This window comes from Scleropages formosus, chromosome 25 (assembly GCF_900964775.1).
Source record: "Scleropages formosus chromosome 25, fSclFor1.1, whole genome shotgun sequence".
NCBI lineage: Eukaryota > Metazoa > Chordata > Actinopteri > Osteoglossiformes > Osteoglossidae > Scleropages > Scleropages formosus.
The window spans coordinates 13,209,118-13,225,764 of NC_041830.1; the positions used below are offsets into that span (position 1 = coordinate 13,209,118).

The following is a 16,647-nucleotide window of genomic DNA, read 5'->3' on the forward strand; positions in this document are numbered from 1 at the left end:
ATAATCCACTGGAATGCAGCTTTAAAGTATGGTGTAACATGTGCTGCATTTCTTTTGTATATATTTAAGTCTTTATTCTTGGGTCGAGACATGGTTGTTATTTATATTTACAGACATCCATCTTGGAACTGAGACGTATGAGAGGCACGCTCTTTAAAATAAACAGCAAGAATGCAGGATGCAGATATAGCCTCTCAAGTAATTAAAGCTAAGGAATGCATTTTTTAAGCATTAATCAGATATTCTTCAGAAAATAAAAAAAGGGACTAAACTGCCTTTGACCCCGGTATCTTTCTTGATACACAATGGAAATTAACGTTTTTCTGCTAAAGTGCATTCAATTCTCGTAAACTACCTTCAAGGATGACAGCTGTAAAGCTAGAACTCTGAACTCTTTCAACACCGGCTACCAGTGGGTAAGGATGTTACAAAATTCTCCCCGCTCTTCATACTCTCCTCACACACCGAGGCCCTAACCCCCCACAACGAATGTGTTTGCACAGCAACACTTTGGGAAAATGTGGTCTGTGTTTAGCTCCAGTGTGAACTGTGTTTGCACTTGTGTAAGTACACTGAACAAAATATTCAGATAATCCAGGTCATTCATAATTAGCCAGATCATTTTGTCAAGATAGTCTTTTTCTTTAGAGTATCAAGCAGCTCTATGATTAAGGCTGTTTTCAGTTATTCATAATGCTGTTTGGACTTGCGCAGCTAACGCAGCTTGGATTATGGTGCTAACTGGATGGATATCATTTAAGAGCTCAGACATAAGAGGAAAACACGATGTTCCACACTGTCCTGAAAATGAGAGGGTCACCAAATAAGCTCTCTGGAAACATGACAACGCAATGATTTGCCGGCAACCCAGCAAATGTTAGACATGTTGTTTTGCAATGAGAATCAAACAGCCTTTTGAATGCTGAGAAGGAGAGGGCATTCCATGCATACTTGTGGGAGGACTCAGATAATGAAAGCCTGCACAGACAACCAGAAAAATGTTGTCGATATGAGGCCATGTTTTTTTTTTTTTTTTTCTGTGTCGCAGGCTTAACCTCTCAAATCCTAGAAAGAATTTTACTGCAGTATAATCCATGGCTACGGGTCCCTAAAAGACTAAGATATGTGAGTGATCCTCTATAATACTACAGTATTCGTAAATGAAAACCTGTTACTCTCACGTTTAAGCAAAAAGCGAAAAAGACTGAATTATTTTTAGGTTTTTATTGCATTAATGAAATGTCTCTGGCATTGTAATGAAAAACTCCCACATTTTAGAGGTTCACAGCAATGTCTAAGTGTTGGTAAACCATCCAGAAAGGGGCAGCCAGACACAAGCCTGTTGGTTTCTTCATTCTGAGTTATAACTTACATTTTAATGCAAATCTTTGGCTTTATCATGTTTATAGCACATAATACTAATGAATACAAATATTTATATAAAATATATTAGGTGATCTCAGTTCACAACAGACAATTCTGTAAACACAGCCTGAATAACACAAGTGTAAGTAGACAAATAGGTTTTCATTTTCTATGCACTGACCAGCAGATGCACTGAAAGAGAAAACAGGGAAAGAAAGAGGGCAGCTTTCAGGCAAAGTTGCAGAATACATTTCATAAAAGAATACAATCAGCTTTCAGTCCCTTCCAGTTCAAAGAGGCCATTCAAAATACATAACATTTGCCCTTGGAGTACACATACAGTTCGAAGGGTAGTATTTCAAATCGAAATATCCCATAATTTTTCTGTATAAGTCATTCAACAAATCTGTCACACACCTCACATTTGTCACACATTTGTCACAATTTATTATTTCAGTAAAAAAAAGGGTTGGCATCCGCAACCGGATTGGCAACCAAATAAGGAACTGAGCTTTGACGTTACTGTATATAACCACTCATCCATTTAGACACTGGCACCACTAAGGCCTTACAGGAAATAAATAGACCCCAAAAATGACAGACTGGTTACCATTTTAAGGAAGAGGGTGATGGGGTCAAACTACAGATAGCCTTTTTTCCTACCAGAGGCATTCCACACAGAAGGAATGTGGAAAGACTGACTTCAGCTTATTGAGTAAAGGAAGGCATGTTGGGCAGCAGCCGCATTGAGACAGTCACTGAAAACCTCTTCCTTTAGAGTCATCCAAAAGCTTTTATCTGCTCTTAAACCAATAAACAGGCTGCCCTGTCGTCTCATTTTAGTCACTACTCCCCGTACAGTTTTTAAAAGTCCTCGAACACCGCGAATCTGGTAGATCACGGAGGAGGGAGCTGCTCGATAAGGAAGTCAAACTACATGCTAAGGTCCAATAATGGTGGGTATTTCAGTCACCTCTAAGAATGTGGAAAAAGCCTTTCTTTCAACAGTTATGGAGTTCCTAAAGAGCACAGCTTCCCAGATACATTTTGCGCAGGTACATGGGGAATACATATTTATATATGTATATATTTATAGCGCTATATACTGGAAATGATGGTTAGACAAATATTAAACAAAACTAAATTCTTTCTTAAAGGCCAAAAAGTAGTTCACTCTCTACACACATTCAGAGCAGCAGCATAAATATGTATATAAACAAAAACAAATGTGTCTGAATAAATATATATTTGTATACAAACACACACAGACACATAAATATATACACACACAGTCCACCAGCTGCCATTTGCAAGTCAAATACTGTACAAGTACCTAAAACATTCACAGCATCTCTTGCGCCAGGCAGGTTTCAAAACGGCGTCACCAGTAAGTGTTTCTTTAATAGTTGGGGTTTGCTCACAGAAAGCTCAGCTCTCTTTCGTGTGCAAGATTGCAGTCAATTTTTCCTCAGTTTCAATCAGACACATGATCAACGTGGCGGTCCAAGCCTGGGGTGGGCTTTTATGTGTTCTGTGCAGCTTCTTACATCATAAATTGCAGCATCATCCTCACGATGGAAACTGCAAAGAGAGCCACGCGGTCCTTCTTAGAGCTTCCTGGCCGGGGAGGCTTCATATAAAGATTTCCACTGCTTCCACTTTCACAAGGTCCCTGGAGATTCTGTCAGGGCTCTGTTGCTGTTCCTCTGTGTTATCTAGACCAAAAGAGGATGACGAGTCAATGAGATGTGAATAACTGTACTGAACATCGAGAAAGATGGAGCGGAAATGCAAAAAATTACATTGATTTTGCTGATTCGTCTCTAAGCGTCCACAGTTAATGTTCTAAATACTGCAAGATACCACAATAATGGTCACAACCATTCTTCAGAAGTGAAGTTTTGAACCTGGGCAAACGGTCTTTATTTAGCGCACACTGTTTGCACATCAAAACTGGGTCCAAATTAAATGTGAAAGTGGATTCCGCAAAACTGGAATGCTCTGGAAACATCGCCTATAAGATGCTGCTTCCAACAAACTCCGTCTGTGTAGATCTTGTAAAGAATCTGTATTCCAGAAATCAGGAAGAACGTCTAAGCATGAGGTGAAACTGTCTTGTCAACTTCTGTGGTCTGGGAGATGTCTGATCTGTTCTTTGGGATACTTTCAACAAAGCTCCTGCTAGAAGGTGATGGTAAAGAGGGAAGCTCACCATTGTTGGGGACCATGCTGGGCTCTGGGGGAACTGGCTGCTCATCTCTAATGGGAACCTCCACTGGGAGATCATCAGCCTCAGCAGAGCAGTCGCGGCTGGGCGGCTTGGGCGGGGCAGATGGCATGGAGGTGTAAGAAGGCGCAACAGCTGTCTGGTCATCCGAGAGGCTCTTAACTGCACAGAGGAGTGAAGAAACTTGTTATGTTTGCCCGACGGCGCCTTTCTATTCCAAGAGACACCAAGATTACACACATCTCAACAAGGCTATACGAGGAAAGAGTCTCTGCGGATTCCTCCTGGCAAGGCATGTGGTCATCTGTTGCACAGTAAATCAGGGAACTTTAAGTCTACGTTCCTCTCTATCTCCACCCATAAAGTGTTTCCTGGCGCCTGGTGCTCACCTTTTCCTGAGGGTGGCGGAGTGGCAGAAGCGATGGATGGCACGGACCTAGCAGGCCGCATGCCCTGCACCTCGCTCCGGCCTTGATCGCGGCGCGAGCGCTGCTGCAATACATTGATTACGGCATCCTTCTCCAGGATCTGCGCATACAGAGCCCGGATCCTGAGAACAGAAAATCAGACATTAGACGCACAAACGCAGATATTAACTTCCATCACATCTGCAGTCCTGCCCTCTACATGCACACAAATACAGTAACAAGACGGAACTTTAAAGTGGCAAAACCCTACCTGTTCTCCATTTCCCGGGTCCTGTGGTTGGCTGTCGGCAGGTCCTCATTGAAGCTGTTGTTCGGAGAGTGGCGGGAGGAGTGATTTATAATGGTTGTGTCTCTGCAGGGAAAAAACATTGTTGAAAAATCCACAAAGGCGCCAAGCCATGCCTGGAAAAGCACACCAGCGAGGCGCTTCCACCTCTTCAGAACAGACACCAAAAGAGCCAACGCTCACCTCTGAGCTGCCGCTGTGGCCGCAGCGTCCATGGCAAACTGCCGCATGGTGCTTTCTTCCAGGTACTTCTGCTCCCACTTGGTCATGTCGGCCTCTAGGGCCAGGATGCGCTCCTCCTTCTCTCGCAGACGTGCCTCCAATGAAGACATGCTCAGCTCTGTAGACAGGACAGGGCTCTGCCCTTGAGTCTGTCTCTACAAGAAAGGGATGGCGCAGAAGCACTGGTCAGCACGAGGCGTCTCAGCATCCAACAACAAAGAACGTTCTTGGGCCTTGCTGGGCCTCTCACCTGTTGGGTGCGTAGTGCCTTGAGCTCCTGCTCCAGCCGTGTGCGCAGCCTCTGCTCCAGCATCTCTCGCTTCTCACAAGCAGCCTGCAGCTGAGCCAATGCACCCTGCAGCCTCTCCACCTTCTCCACGTAGGCCCGCTTCCTCCGGAGCTCCTCTTCCAGGTGGCGGGCACGTGCCTGTGCCGAGCCCAGGGCCTTTTCCAATGCATCGGCCCTGTGTCGATGCTCCTCCTCTGAGCTCTGCAGCCGGAGCACCTCTCGTTCCAGCCGCTCGCGTGCCTTTTGATGCTCCTCATCTGAAGAAGAGAGGGCGGAAAAGGAAGGGTTGTGGGTAAGCACTATCTGACAGCTGCCGTTTCGCATACAAAGGACAGAATTCAATCACTCGTCCTAGTTGAACCACGAACCAATCTCGGCATCTGAAAGACGATATTGTTAAGCACAATAGCAATTTTTCTGTATTTGAGCATTGCGAGCTGAATGCCAAAGGAATGGCTTTGCGCAAAAAGAAGGGCGGTAGGCATGACAGGGAGTGGAGGCACATTCCTGAGGCTCTTGTCCCTCCATGGACACAGCCCTGCTCCCTTCCTGCCCTTGAGTCCCGGAATGTGAACAAAGACCGGCGTGCGTGATTTGCACAAAGACTGCATGGAATGCAGAAAGAAATGAGGAGGAAGCTGTGACCCACTTAGGATCTGCTAAAGTCTCCATTCACCCTCCCTCTTCTTCTCAGCCTCTCAGTCTCACCTGGGCCTACCCCACAGCCATTGACTCCTGTCCAAGCGAGACCCTGCCACTCCAGCTCGGAACCACAAGCTTTTCTGTGACCCTGAAATCCTATTAACCAGAAGGATATAACTCAAAAATTATTTCCCCAGGCTTCCAGAAAGCCCTGACTTTTTGCTTTCCAGTACTCTTAAAAATCTGGAATGCTACCACTGTTAACTGCCCCTCTCACACTGAATCCTGATTCCACAACCACCCTGCCTTCTGATCATTTCGAGAGCACTTCCTCTAAACTACTCACAAACCAAACAAACTCTTCTTACACTCGAGGCAGCAGATTGAGCACTACTGGTCAAAAAACATGAGATGAACATCAAGAGCTGCTTGGACAACTCCGACTGAGTACTCCTCGGTAGCTTGTCTAAAACACTAATCTGATGTCTTGCTCTCTCTTCCCTTCATCATTCCAAAACTGATGAGCCACTGAACTACTGAGCAGTGGTGGGTATGAGGTTATGGACACTAAATCAGATCCAGGAGACCTGAAGGTCCAGGGCTGATGTCAGAAGTGGGAGCTGTAATCCTCAGCCCCCAGCAGATTTCCATCTGGAGAGGGTAAGGGGACTGTTGCTCAATGGCAGGAGGGAGTCTCTCTCACAGAAGAGCCTGATTACCTGCGGAATGTCAGCAATGCTTGGCCCCAGCTACTGCCAGGGTGAATAATGCTTGGCGTTGAAGCTGCAGGAGCAGCTCATGCTGAGGTTATTTGTGCGTGTGCATGTGATGGGGGTGGTGGCTGGGGTAGCGAAACATTCATCACCTCCTTCCCCCTCTGATTCTACACATGTCCTTTTTAGCGCTGCAGCCCAAACTACTCCCAAAGTACATATTTTGGAATCACCAAGTAAAATTTCCCCAAAACCTTACTTTAGCCACCGTGTCAGTGTAATAACAAACAGATTCATCAAATTTTTGTGAAAGGTACAAGAAATGCTTGGGGGTGGAAAAATCCAAACATCTGATTGTAATCAAGCACGAATGACACGATCACAATGGCTTGAGGAACGCTCCGAGTTGTTTTTTCTCCTACCGCCAGATACGGCAGCGACTGTATTTCTTTATTTTCTTTGTTTCCCTGGTATTTATTTTCTGTTGGCATCAGTTTATTCCATAAGGAAATTCCACAGCAGCACTCCTCCCCCACCAACATAAAAATTGGCCTCATTCTGAGGAGGGTAAGCCCCTCCCCACTCCACATTCCCTTCAAAAATATGTTATGAATCCTGTAATTGTCAATACACACTTTTGGAAGAGTGTGTCTTTTGGCACTGCGACGCAAATTGCCACAAACTCCCCAAACTGCAGGTATTCAAAAAACTTTCCCAGCCAGTAACGAGATCAAGAAGATGCAACTCAGAAGAAGAACAACATGTCAACCAATAACTCGGATGCACCTCGGGGGGGATACGTTCAAAGTAAATTGCGCTTGAGACTGCCTTTCTCTCTGAATGTGCACAATGAGCCAGATGGTGACATTTGACTCAGTCTCACTACCTGCGAAAACATACAACGCCATAAAAACACTTAACGCATTGCCTCATGTCTAAGGTATGCAGTCTAGGAGAGGAACGCCCAAACAGCGGAGTGTGTAACATCAGGCAAGGCTACTTTTACATTATAGGAAATTTGATGATCAAAATAGGACGAGTCCCACTCACTTTGCTGAATGAGTTTGGCCAAGACGTGCTGGTTTTGGTCAGCAGTTTCGAATTCTTTAGCCGCTTGTTTGGTCGCCGTTTCCAGACGGTCTAAAAAAACACAGCACGGAGAAACAGGTCACACTGAATGTTGGTGGTGTTTACTGCACAAAAATCACTTCCATTCCTTCGTTCAAAGTCGCTCAAACCAAGAGAGCGCTGCCGCGTTCTTCCCATCAGCCAGCTCAGGTCTTTTCGAGCGTTGTCGAGAAGCTCACCTCGTAAGTCTCTGTTGAAGTCGTGGAGCCGCTTGATCTCAGCCTCCAGCTTATTCCGCATGGTCTTCTCCAGGCTCTCTCGTTTGGTACAGCCCTTCATGAGAGTCTCATAGGCCTCTGATATCCGCTGGATCTCCTGCTCCAGCTAAACGAGAGAGACAACATTTGCTGTCAACCACACATGGAAGTTCCCCCAAGGCTCAATGAGTTTTCACACACCTCTGGCTGACATGAGTGAGGGGGGGGAGATATTTACTCTTTTTTTCATGTTTTCTTTTATTTTTTAAAAAACAAAGATAGGGTTTGTATTTCAGCTCTCCTGGAATTTCATTAAACCCAACAGTTTAACTTGCTCATATCTTTTTATTACATAAGGTCAGGAACAATTTTCTCTCGAGACATGACCAAACATTCCTGGGAAAAAAGCGTTGGGTCCAGGTGTTGCCTTATCTGCATCTCCAATGAGCCATGTACCCATAGGGAAGGGGCGGGAGAGCCAACCATCCGCAGTGCATTTGCAGAAGCCTCCCCCAGTGGAAACATTACTCATATTTATCTGTTCAGGCATATTTACTCCTGCCTTCCCACCACTATAATCATCATTCCTTCTGTCTGAGAACAGAAAGGTGACGCAACTGGCAGGTGAGAGGACACTTGTTTAAACAACTCATTTCATCTTTACCTTAATGCTCAACAAGACAAGAGCCACGGAACTCTTTTGACGCTATGGTTCAAGTACAATGAACTGCAGAATTGAGAGCAGCGGTGAGGCTTTTTCTACAATAATCTAGAATATTGGTTATTGCGCAATGCAGAACGTGATTTCTATGGTCAACACAGGGGAATGTGTCAAGACTCAAAGAAACATCAGAGGGCTTGTAGAGGTGAAAGTAAAAGTGGCATTTCAGTCTGATAGAAGCAACTGGTGAACTAGGCTACCGCATGACACCTCATGTAGATGGTTCGAGCTTCTTTTCTCTATGACCAAAGTAACCTCCATCCCAACAGACTGCACAAGCTCCCCAAAGGCTCTGATTCTCAAACAGCTGTTTGCCACTACATCATGCACTGATGTGAGCGTTCGAAGAAGCCCTGCCCTGAGCATGATGGATCATGGAATGTGTCTTGGTGCGCTCTTTTGTGCTTCCATGGTTGACTTCCATCCTAGAACCCTGAGTCGAAAGTTCATCTAACCATTCTATAAACTGGACAAAGATGTATCAAAACTCATTCTCGGTTAATAAACGAAATTTCCACTGCGAATGAAAGCAAGCAGCGCCATTCCAAACTGGAGAAACCAGCCCTGTCATCTTTCCACTGCATATTCCAGTGAAGTTAATCTCTCTGGTATGCAGCATTACTAAACCCACACCCTTCAAAAACTCCTCAAACCCAAAAAATCCCCCTGCAAATACGTTATGCTGGATCCCTGAACTTTGCCCGAAGGATCACGATTACTGGCAATGCAGGATAAGCCTCTACATGCCTGATCATGATTTCAAGCAGAGCTACAACCTTCCTGTACCAAAGAGCCAACAAGAGCACTTTGACACTTACACAAAACTGCTGCTGCTTTCGCAGCGAGACATTTTGAGGAAGCCATAAAAAAAACCATTGCGATATGAGAGGCTTGGCCGCCGAAGAGAAGGGTGACCTACCTTCTGGATTCTCATGGCCTTCTCACTGTAGCCCTCCACTTCCTTCCTAAGGGACTCATTCTCTGCTATCAGCATCTCCATCTGGGCCATCTGGTTGCTGCTGGGGCTGGCATGGGCTGTTGTGTAGACCTCCATGCCAGAAGGTGTCAGTGTGGTGATCGCGGGACTGGGACTCACTTGCTGAGCCTGCACGTACCTGACACGAGAAAGGTGTGTTGATTGCATTCCATCTCCACAGAACACCAGCCCTGCACCCTGCCCGCTTCGACAAGTGAAATTTGAATTTGATGACGAGTCAACAGGTGATATCATATATAATGCATGCTTCCTTAAAGCCTGCCATTGTTTGCAGGGCCAAGAATGCCTTTTATCTTTCTTCAGAGGAAGACTTGTCACTATTACAGATGAGATCATTACCCACGGTGCCTTGCAGCACAAAAACAGAAGTGCGCTGAGTGCTGCGTGTAGGAATGCTGGTTGTGAAAGGCTGTTTGTGAAACTGCAACAAGGTGACTGAGTGCAAAACCTTACGGGAAGTATCGGTGGAATTCGGACAAACATGGCAAGCGGCGGGAATGGGAGGCTCCCTTACCTGTAGTGCTGAGGATGAGGAGGACGCGCTTCACCAAAGTAAAGCCCTCGCTCCTGGGATGAGCTGGGCATATAACCCATGGAGTGGACAGGGTACTCAGGGGGCGGAGCATGTTGGGGGCCCTGACCCTGGCTGTCACGCGGTGGATGGTAGCCAGGGAGCTGGGGGTAGCTGTGGGAGGAGCTCATAGCGGCCACGTTGGCCCTGGTGCTGTTTCTCTCTAGGGAGAGCTGTAGGAGCCGCTCACTGAGAGAACGCGCATGGCTTCGTTTTAGGTCCCGCGCCCCCTCATCTTGGTGGTCCCCACCCTGTAAATACATGGCCGGTGATGCAGCCAGATGCAGGCCCCCCTGCAAAGCCAGGTATTGAGAGTGAGCCTTGGCCTCTTCATAGGTGGGCAGCTCCTCCCCGTGAAGCTGGTACAGCTGGTAGCTCTCCGAGTGCTGGCAGTCCCCCTGGTGCTCCTGGCCCTGGGGCTCCTGGCGGGCAGACAGCTGAGGGAATGGTGGCTCCTCCGGGGACAGGCTCTCCAGGGAGGAACGAGGGCTGGCTGCCCCCCGCAAGGCCTGCTGCTGGATGGCCAGCAGAGTGCGGGTGTCTGTCGGGTTGCCATAGCGGAGCTGTTCCTGGATCAGACGGTGCAGGACCGTGCCGGACGAGTCCTCAGCCGTTCTCATCTTACTTGTGGTTGGAGGCGGACGGACAGTGGACGACAGAGATCTGTTTGTACACTTCCGAGGATGAGCAAGAGCCTGAGGAAGGCAGAGCAAACACAGCCATCAACATCTCCGAAAAAAACTCATTAAAAAAAAGCCATGGAACACAAAATGGAAAAATTATGCTGGCAGAAAGAAACTTTCCTATATTTCTTTTTCCAGATTCAATACATGAATCTATATTCAGTAAACCACGGACAGAAAAAGCAATATTGTTATTCCTACTAAATATATTGGCCCGTAGCGAACTCAGCTGTGTCCAAGAAAATCTATGATGTCAACAGATGCAGATATAAATATTGAGTTCTATGTGCTTAGTGAAACATGTCCTGTTAAAAAAGTTCTGAATGGACCTGTTGAGTCTTTCCCCAGAACACGTGCCACTCGAGTCCAACCCCCCACCCCCACCCCCACCCCCACCACAGGGGCCAACACTCTACAGCTCGTGGAGACACTGCAACAGCATGTCCACTATCCAGGATCAATTAAGTGGTCCAAGGGTGGGCAGTGACCCAAGAGGGAACCCCAACCCCAAAGATGAAGTTCAGTGAGATGCGTAACAGAGACTCATACGTTTATGTGAAACAAAGTCAAAACAGTTTGAAGTCGCCATGTTCCTATGCACATACGAATAAAAGTGGTCAGGAAGAGCCATTGTGTTTAAGCCCATGGATTTGTAACCGGAATGCTGCTGGTTCAAGTCCCATTCAATGTTACAACATCCTTGATCGAGGATCAGGGCATCTGATAAAGCTAAAAATATCCAGCTGCATAAAAACTGAGAAAAGTGCTATTAAGCAATAAGTGAATTGATCTTTTTTTTTAATTAGATGTGTTTCAGACATAACTGAGTGCCATAACACCCCCAACCCCCTCCATCCCCCTGGAAGTATGAAAATAAAGTTAACATAGCAACAAAACCACATTCCCAGATTATTCCATCAGCCAGTTCAGTTTTTAATGTATTTTATGCTCTTCCGCTCTCTCTGTTACTGTTTATGGCAAATTCCAGACATGGTTGAAAAAAGAAAAACAGGATAACAGAACAACACTTCGTTAAATAAGTGTTCTTTGTGTTCAAACATTGTACTGTGTTTACATTGGATCTTGCAGGGCTTCGTTATTTTTGGGGACAAATATAAACATGCATATGCAGCATAGAGGGTACATACAGGTCAAAATATAAATAGCTCATCGAAAAGTAAGACGTCACACTGGTTTCATATAACATACTACAAAATATTTTAAAGATAAAAGACTGAAATATGTCCCCAGTACTGGTAGTAGAAAGTTGTCAAGGTTATTTAAAATTACATTTATGATTATGATTATAAATGTATATATACATACAACATGTGTGTGCGTGTGTACATATATACATACATCATATATGAATGTAAATATAGCAAAATGTATGTATGTCAGTCCCACGTTTATGTACTATATAATAATTTATTATCATGATATACTACATATGTATACATATAAATGTATAAAAAAAGCGGCCCCAGTAAATGCTGATGATATGTCATGAAACGAACGCTACTGTGATTATTATTGTTATTATTATTATGTAATAATAATAATAATAATAATAATAGGATGAAATGAAGGACTCACCAGGTCAGAGAGTCATCCCAGGGTTCGCGCGGTACGGTAATCCAGAGTGTGGTAAGTGTGGTACAGTCACGGTAACAGTGAGGTACAGTGTAGCGCAGTGCGCTCCGTGTTCACTCGCGCTGCCGCGGACGCGTTCTGTGCGCTCGACCCGCCGCGCGACGCGCTAATAAGCGGCTGGAACGCGCGGAATGCTGGAGCTCCGCGCTCCCGCGGGACCCGAGGCGCGCACCCGTGTGTGTGTGTGTGTGTGTGTGTGTGTGTGGCGTTTCGTACAAACGCCTCCCCTTGAAGACGCGCTAGATGCAACTCAACTGGCTGTAACATTTGTTTTTACTGTATTCCTTTTGTCTTTTACTACGCCGAAAGTAAGTAGTATTTACAGCTCATTTACGGAGGACCTAACTTCTTCCTGTAACCTTTAATCTGATGTTTTGTTGCTTTATGGCACCATTCAATATGGTGAATGCCAGGCATGCCGCGTCCTTATAATTAAAACTTTCTAGCTTTACAATTAAGAGAGGGCTCATTTGCACGGTTGGGGGTCCAGAGTCAGGAATCAGATCTCCCCATGGCATTTCATTGCCTCTTTCATTCTTTGCTGAAAAGGGTTAAAAGATAACAAATTCCTGCTCTTTGGAACTGAGACTTTTTGAGATGGAAAGGAAAGGACCCCCAGTAAGGCAGGCATTGTCCTTTTGGCTCAGGATGTCCTTCACTTGCGAAATTCAGGTATGGGTCCCTAGCTGGGTCCCTGCCAAAGCTTTGTGGGGGCCCCCCAGAGCACCGGTGCATTACACCGTGCCTTTCAGGGGTGTCACGGGTCAAAGCTCTGCCTGTGGACGGTGGTGGGTCCAGGAATTCCTTCAGCCGTGTAAGGGGTTCGACTTGGGGCACATCTGTTTGAAAAAAAGTCAGTGGGACCAGTGTGACACATGGTACTATGATTATGAGCCTTCTTCATTACCAAGCTCATGGTTTTATCCAAAGTGACTTAAAATTTGTACCCATAAACCCAACAGAATATTTCAGTGAAGGATTAAAAACTTTCCCAAGGCTTGGACGAGAAGCAACCTCCCTCAACCGCACAATTTGCCCTTAAGGACTTGAACCTTCACATTACAAGTATGATTTTAACTGCCAGTAAAGCAGATCCACATACCTGAGATGTTCAAGATTTGCTATAAAGACTTTTAAGGGCTAATTGTTTTCACGCATTTTGTACACATCTGTCAGTTGGCGCACGCAAAAATGCACACGCGATTAGCTGGAGGCCTCCAAAGTTCACTTCCAAAACACACACACTGACTTCATGGGACTGGATATTGGAATTATGAATTTAAAACCCTTTAAGATCCGGACACTATAGATTGTGAACAGCAGTGGACTTTATAGTGAAAATGGTTTATCAATCACACATCCTCTTGCCAGGATCTCGGAGGATGAGGCTATGATAGTCATCTAAGAGTGTGGCATTCTGATCAATTCCATCATGAACATTTGCTTTATACAAACAAATTCGCAAAAGTAACACAGAAGAGGTCGATAAGGGATCGTATCTAACGGCAGCTGCCGAGCCAGGTTCAGATCAACATTTATGGAATGTGTTTCCCGATAAAACGGTACGGAATGCAAAAACACGTACATGGGCGTGTAAATCAGCCGTTTGCATTCCAAGCATGTTGTTTGCATGTCAGTTAACAAATAGCGACGGAATTCCATTTGGCTTGTTTTTTTCTGCAACCGTGTGTGAAATAATCAACTAGCCGAGGAAAACACTTGTCTATCTTTACAACAGGGTTCTCACACACATTGAAAACTACTGTATTAGTGTCATAAACCTTTAATCATTGTTAACCGACAGTCTATTGTAACAAGAGGCTCCAAAGGCAAGTAATATCGTAACATTCAAGAAAAACGTTCTAACAAATATTTAGATACGAACGAATTAAGTATCGTACAAATACGATGAATTATGGTCATATACCATAAACAAGTAATACCAGAGCAGTTGATGGCTTATTGGTTAAAGCTGCTGCTTTTGGATCGGAAGGTTGGGGGTTTGTCTCCCATCTACCGCTGTGGTACCCTCGAGCAAGGCATGTACCTTAATTACATTTATATTTATTTATTTAGCACACGCTTTTCTTCCAGTGAACTCTATGTAGTGTTATCAGCCTACAGTTTAATAATTAGCTCCAGTAAAAATGGCACTGGTATAAATGGGCAAATAATTGTAGGCAGCTTAACAGATTAAGTTGCTTTGGAGAGAAGTGGCAGCTAAAGTTAAATATGAGTTATTAAATAGGGCAGAACGGGAATGAAGCAGAGTAAACCCTTGCTGGGAAGCCAGTCTTTGAGGGGACAGTCACACAGTAACGTTAACTTAGAATCACCGCTCCACCTGAAACACATGGCTTTGGACTGTGAGAGGAAAGAAGGGCATCTGAAAAGGAAACCCACACAAACTGGGAGAACATGTAAACTCTACACTGAGTGAGCTGCATTCGAACCCATAGCCAAGGCACTGTGAGGAACCAGCACTATCTGCTGTGCCATCATGCAGCAGCCACATCTGACCTGTTCTTCCAAAGACTGTAAGTGCAGATCTTTGTAGTTGTTTAAATGTTATAAAGAGTGAAAATTAAGGAGCGATTACCTGGCTTTTTGGACGATCCAGAGCGGGCCTGTGATCAAGTGTGTGTGTGTGTGTGTGTGTGTCTGTGTGTGTACGTACTGGGGAGAAAGGGCCTTTGTGATCAAAGGCGAGAATCTTGGAATTCGTATTGCTTTTCCTTTGTTTTCCAGCGAAAGAGGAAATTACCACATTCCAGAAATTAGCACGTCAACAGGAGAGCGCCGGGCTCTGGCGACGGCCGTAGTCAAGGGGCACCAGGAAGCCATCAGAATTTTCTCTGCCTAATTGGACTTTTCCGGGGAACAAAGTGCAACACGCCAAAGAGCATGGACATGGCACATGTACACTTTGCTGGAAACACCTGTTATACAGTTGGGTAAAAACCAACAAGTGTCATCTTTTGTTGCAGAAATATTCCAGAAACATCAGACCCTTTTCTTGCACATTGTAAAAACTCCTGCACGCTTTTGTTCTGCTCGTGCATCATGCAGAAATTCCTCAGGTATTTTGCTGTTTATAATCTTGCCATATCTGTATATTTATTGTTTCCCCCTTTCTTTGCAGCGTCGGTTGGCGACAGTATAAGCACCATTGCAGGAACCACCTGTTGGCTACCAAAAGGCCCTGGGTTTGGATTCCAGCTCCTGCTGTTGTACATTTGAGCAAGGTACTTACCCTGAACTGATATAGTTAAATTACCCTGCTGTATAAAGGGGTAAATCACTGAAAACAGCAATACTAAACAAATCTAACACTGTAAGGTGCCTTGAACAAAGGTATCACACACACACACACACATTTTCAGAACCGCTTGTCCCTTACGGGGTCACGGGGAACCGGAGCCTACCCGGTAACACAGGGCGTAAGGCCAGAGGGGGAGGGGACACACCCAGGACGGGACGCCAGTCCGCCGCAAGGCACCCCAAGCGGGACTCGAACCCCAGACCCACTGGAGAGCAGGACCGCGGTCCAACCCACTGCGCCACTGCACAGGTATCAGTTAATGAATAAACAGCAAGAGTTTTATGTACTGTATGTATTAACAAATTTATTTATTTTGAGCGACGCTCTGAAATATTTTCGTATCTTCAAAGCTGCGAACGCAGTTTTCTCCAAAGGTCCTTATAATTCCCCAGAGACGAGCGGAACAGAGAAGATGAAGCGTTGCCAGGTTTGTTTCCAGTATTTATAGAAGCCAGGAAGGGATGCGCTCTATTGTTTTTCCTCTGTTGTGTGAACACTGGGCCTCACGCCTCTCAAGCACAATTAAAACAAAGGAGAAACAACAATCCGGAGGTACGTTTGCATGAGCACGTCTGCCCCGTACTCTCTGCACTCATCTCCACGACTAATAACCCAGAACAAACACCATTAAGCAAGAAAGACAAATCATGACTTGTGCTACTGATGATATTTACTCAACCGCGTGTACGTTTCCCCGAAGCCGATGGAGATGTAAGCAAAATATGTTTTCCACAATAAATATCTGTTTGTGTGTTCTGTCTCTGTTTTACACACAAACGCATTCACTTCGATATTTCCATTACATAATGCGGCTGCTTTAATAAGAGCAGTACAGTTTTTGGTGGGGGGTGCGGTGGCGCAGTGGGTTGGACCGGGCCCTGCTCTCCGGTGGGTCTGGGGTTTAGGTCCAGCTTGGAGTGCCTTGCAATGGACTGGCGTTCTGTCCTGGGTGTGTCCCCTCCCCCTCCAGCCTTATGTCCTCTGTTGCCAGGTTTGGCTCTGGCTCCCCGTGACCCCCTATGGGACAAGCGGTTCAGACAGTTTTTGCTAATGAAAATACTGCAAGAAGTAAATTATATCCCTTTTTTTTGCATGCATGGCATCTTCAAAACAATTTTTTTATATAAATACGTGTGTAACTTTTGGTAAATATCATATCCACAAACAAAAATGATCAAACACTAAAACCCAGTATTACCCTAT

At 45.3% G+C, this 16,647-nt stretch overlaps 1 protein-coding gene across 1 annotated transcript; it reads right to left on the bottom strand.

The window, feature by feature from the left end:
• Positions 1 to 1,209: 1,209 nt before the first annotated feature.
• Positions 1,210 to 12,233, bottom strand: LOC108921768 (angiomotin-like 2a). Its single transcript, XM_018731463.2, has 11 exons — positions 12,066 to 12,233; positions 9,730 to 10,481; positions 9,138 to 9,333; positions 7,480 to 7,624; positions 7,223 to 7,312; positions 4,779 to 5,074; positions 4,490 to 4,683; positions 4,271 to 4,372; positions 3,982 to 4,142; positions 3,578 to 3,754; positions 1,210 to 3,080 (listed from the first exon to the last, which is right to left on the bottom strand). The coding sequence occupies exons 2-11, from the start codon at positions 10,404 to 10,406 to the stop codon at positions 2,998 to 3,000; spliced, it is 2,121 nt and encodes a 706-aa protein (XP_018586979.1). The 5' UTR covers positions 10,407 to 10,481; positions 12,066 to 12,233; the 3' UTR covers positions 1,210 to 2,997.
• Positions 12,234 to 16,647: the final 4,414 nt, after the last annotated feature.

Coding starts and splice junctions, on each gene's coding strand:
- LOC108921768 (XM_018731463.2), bottom strand. CDS start 10,406: ATGAGAACGGCTGAGGACTCGTCCGGCACGGTCCTGCACCGTCTGATC. Junction 4,373..4,489: donor GCCACAGCGGCAGCTCAGAG/GTGAGCGTTGGC, acceptor TTTTCCCTGCAG/AGACACAACCATTATAAATC. Junction 4,143..4,270: donor ACCCGGGAAATGGAGAACAG/GTAGGGTTTTGC, acceptor TTCTGTTCTCAG/GATCCGGGCTCTGTATGCGC.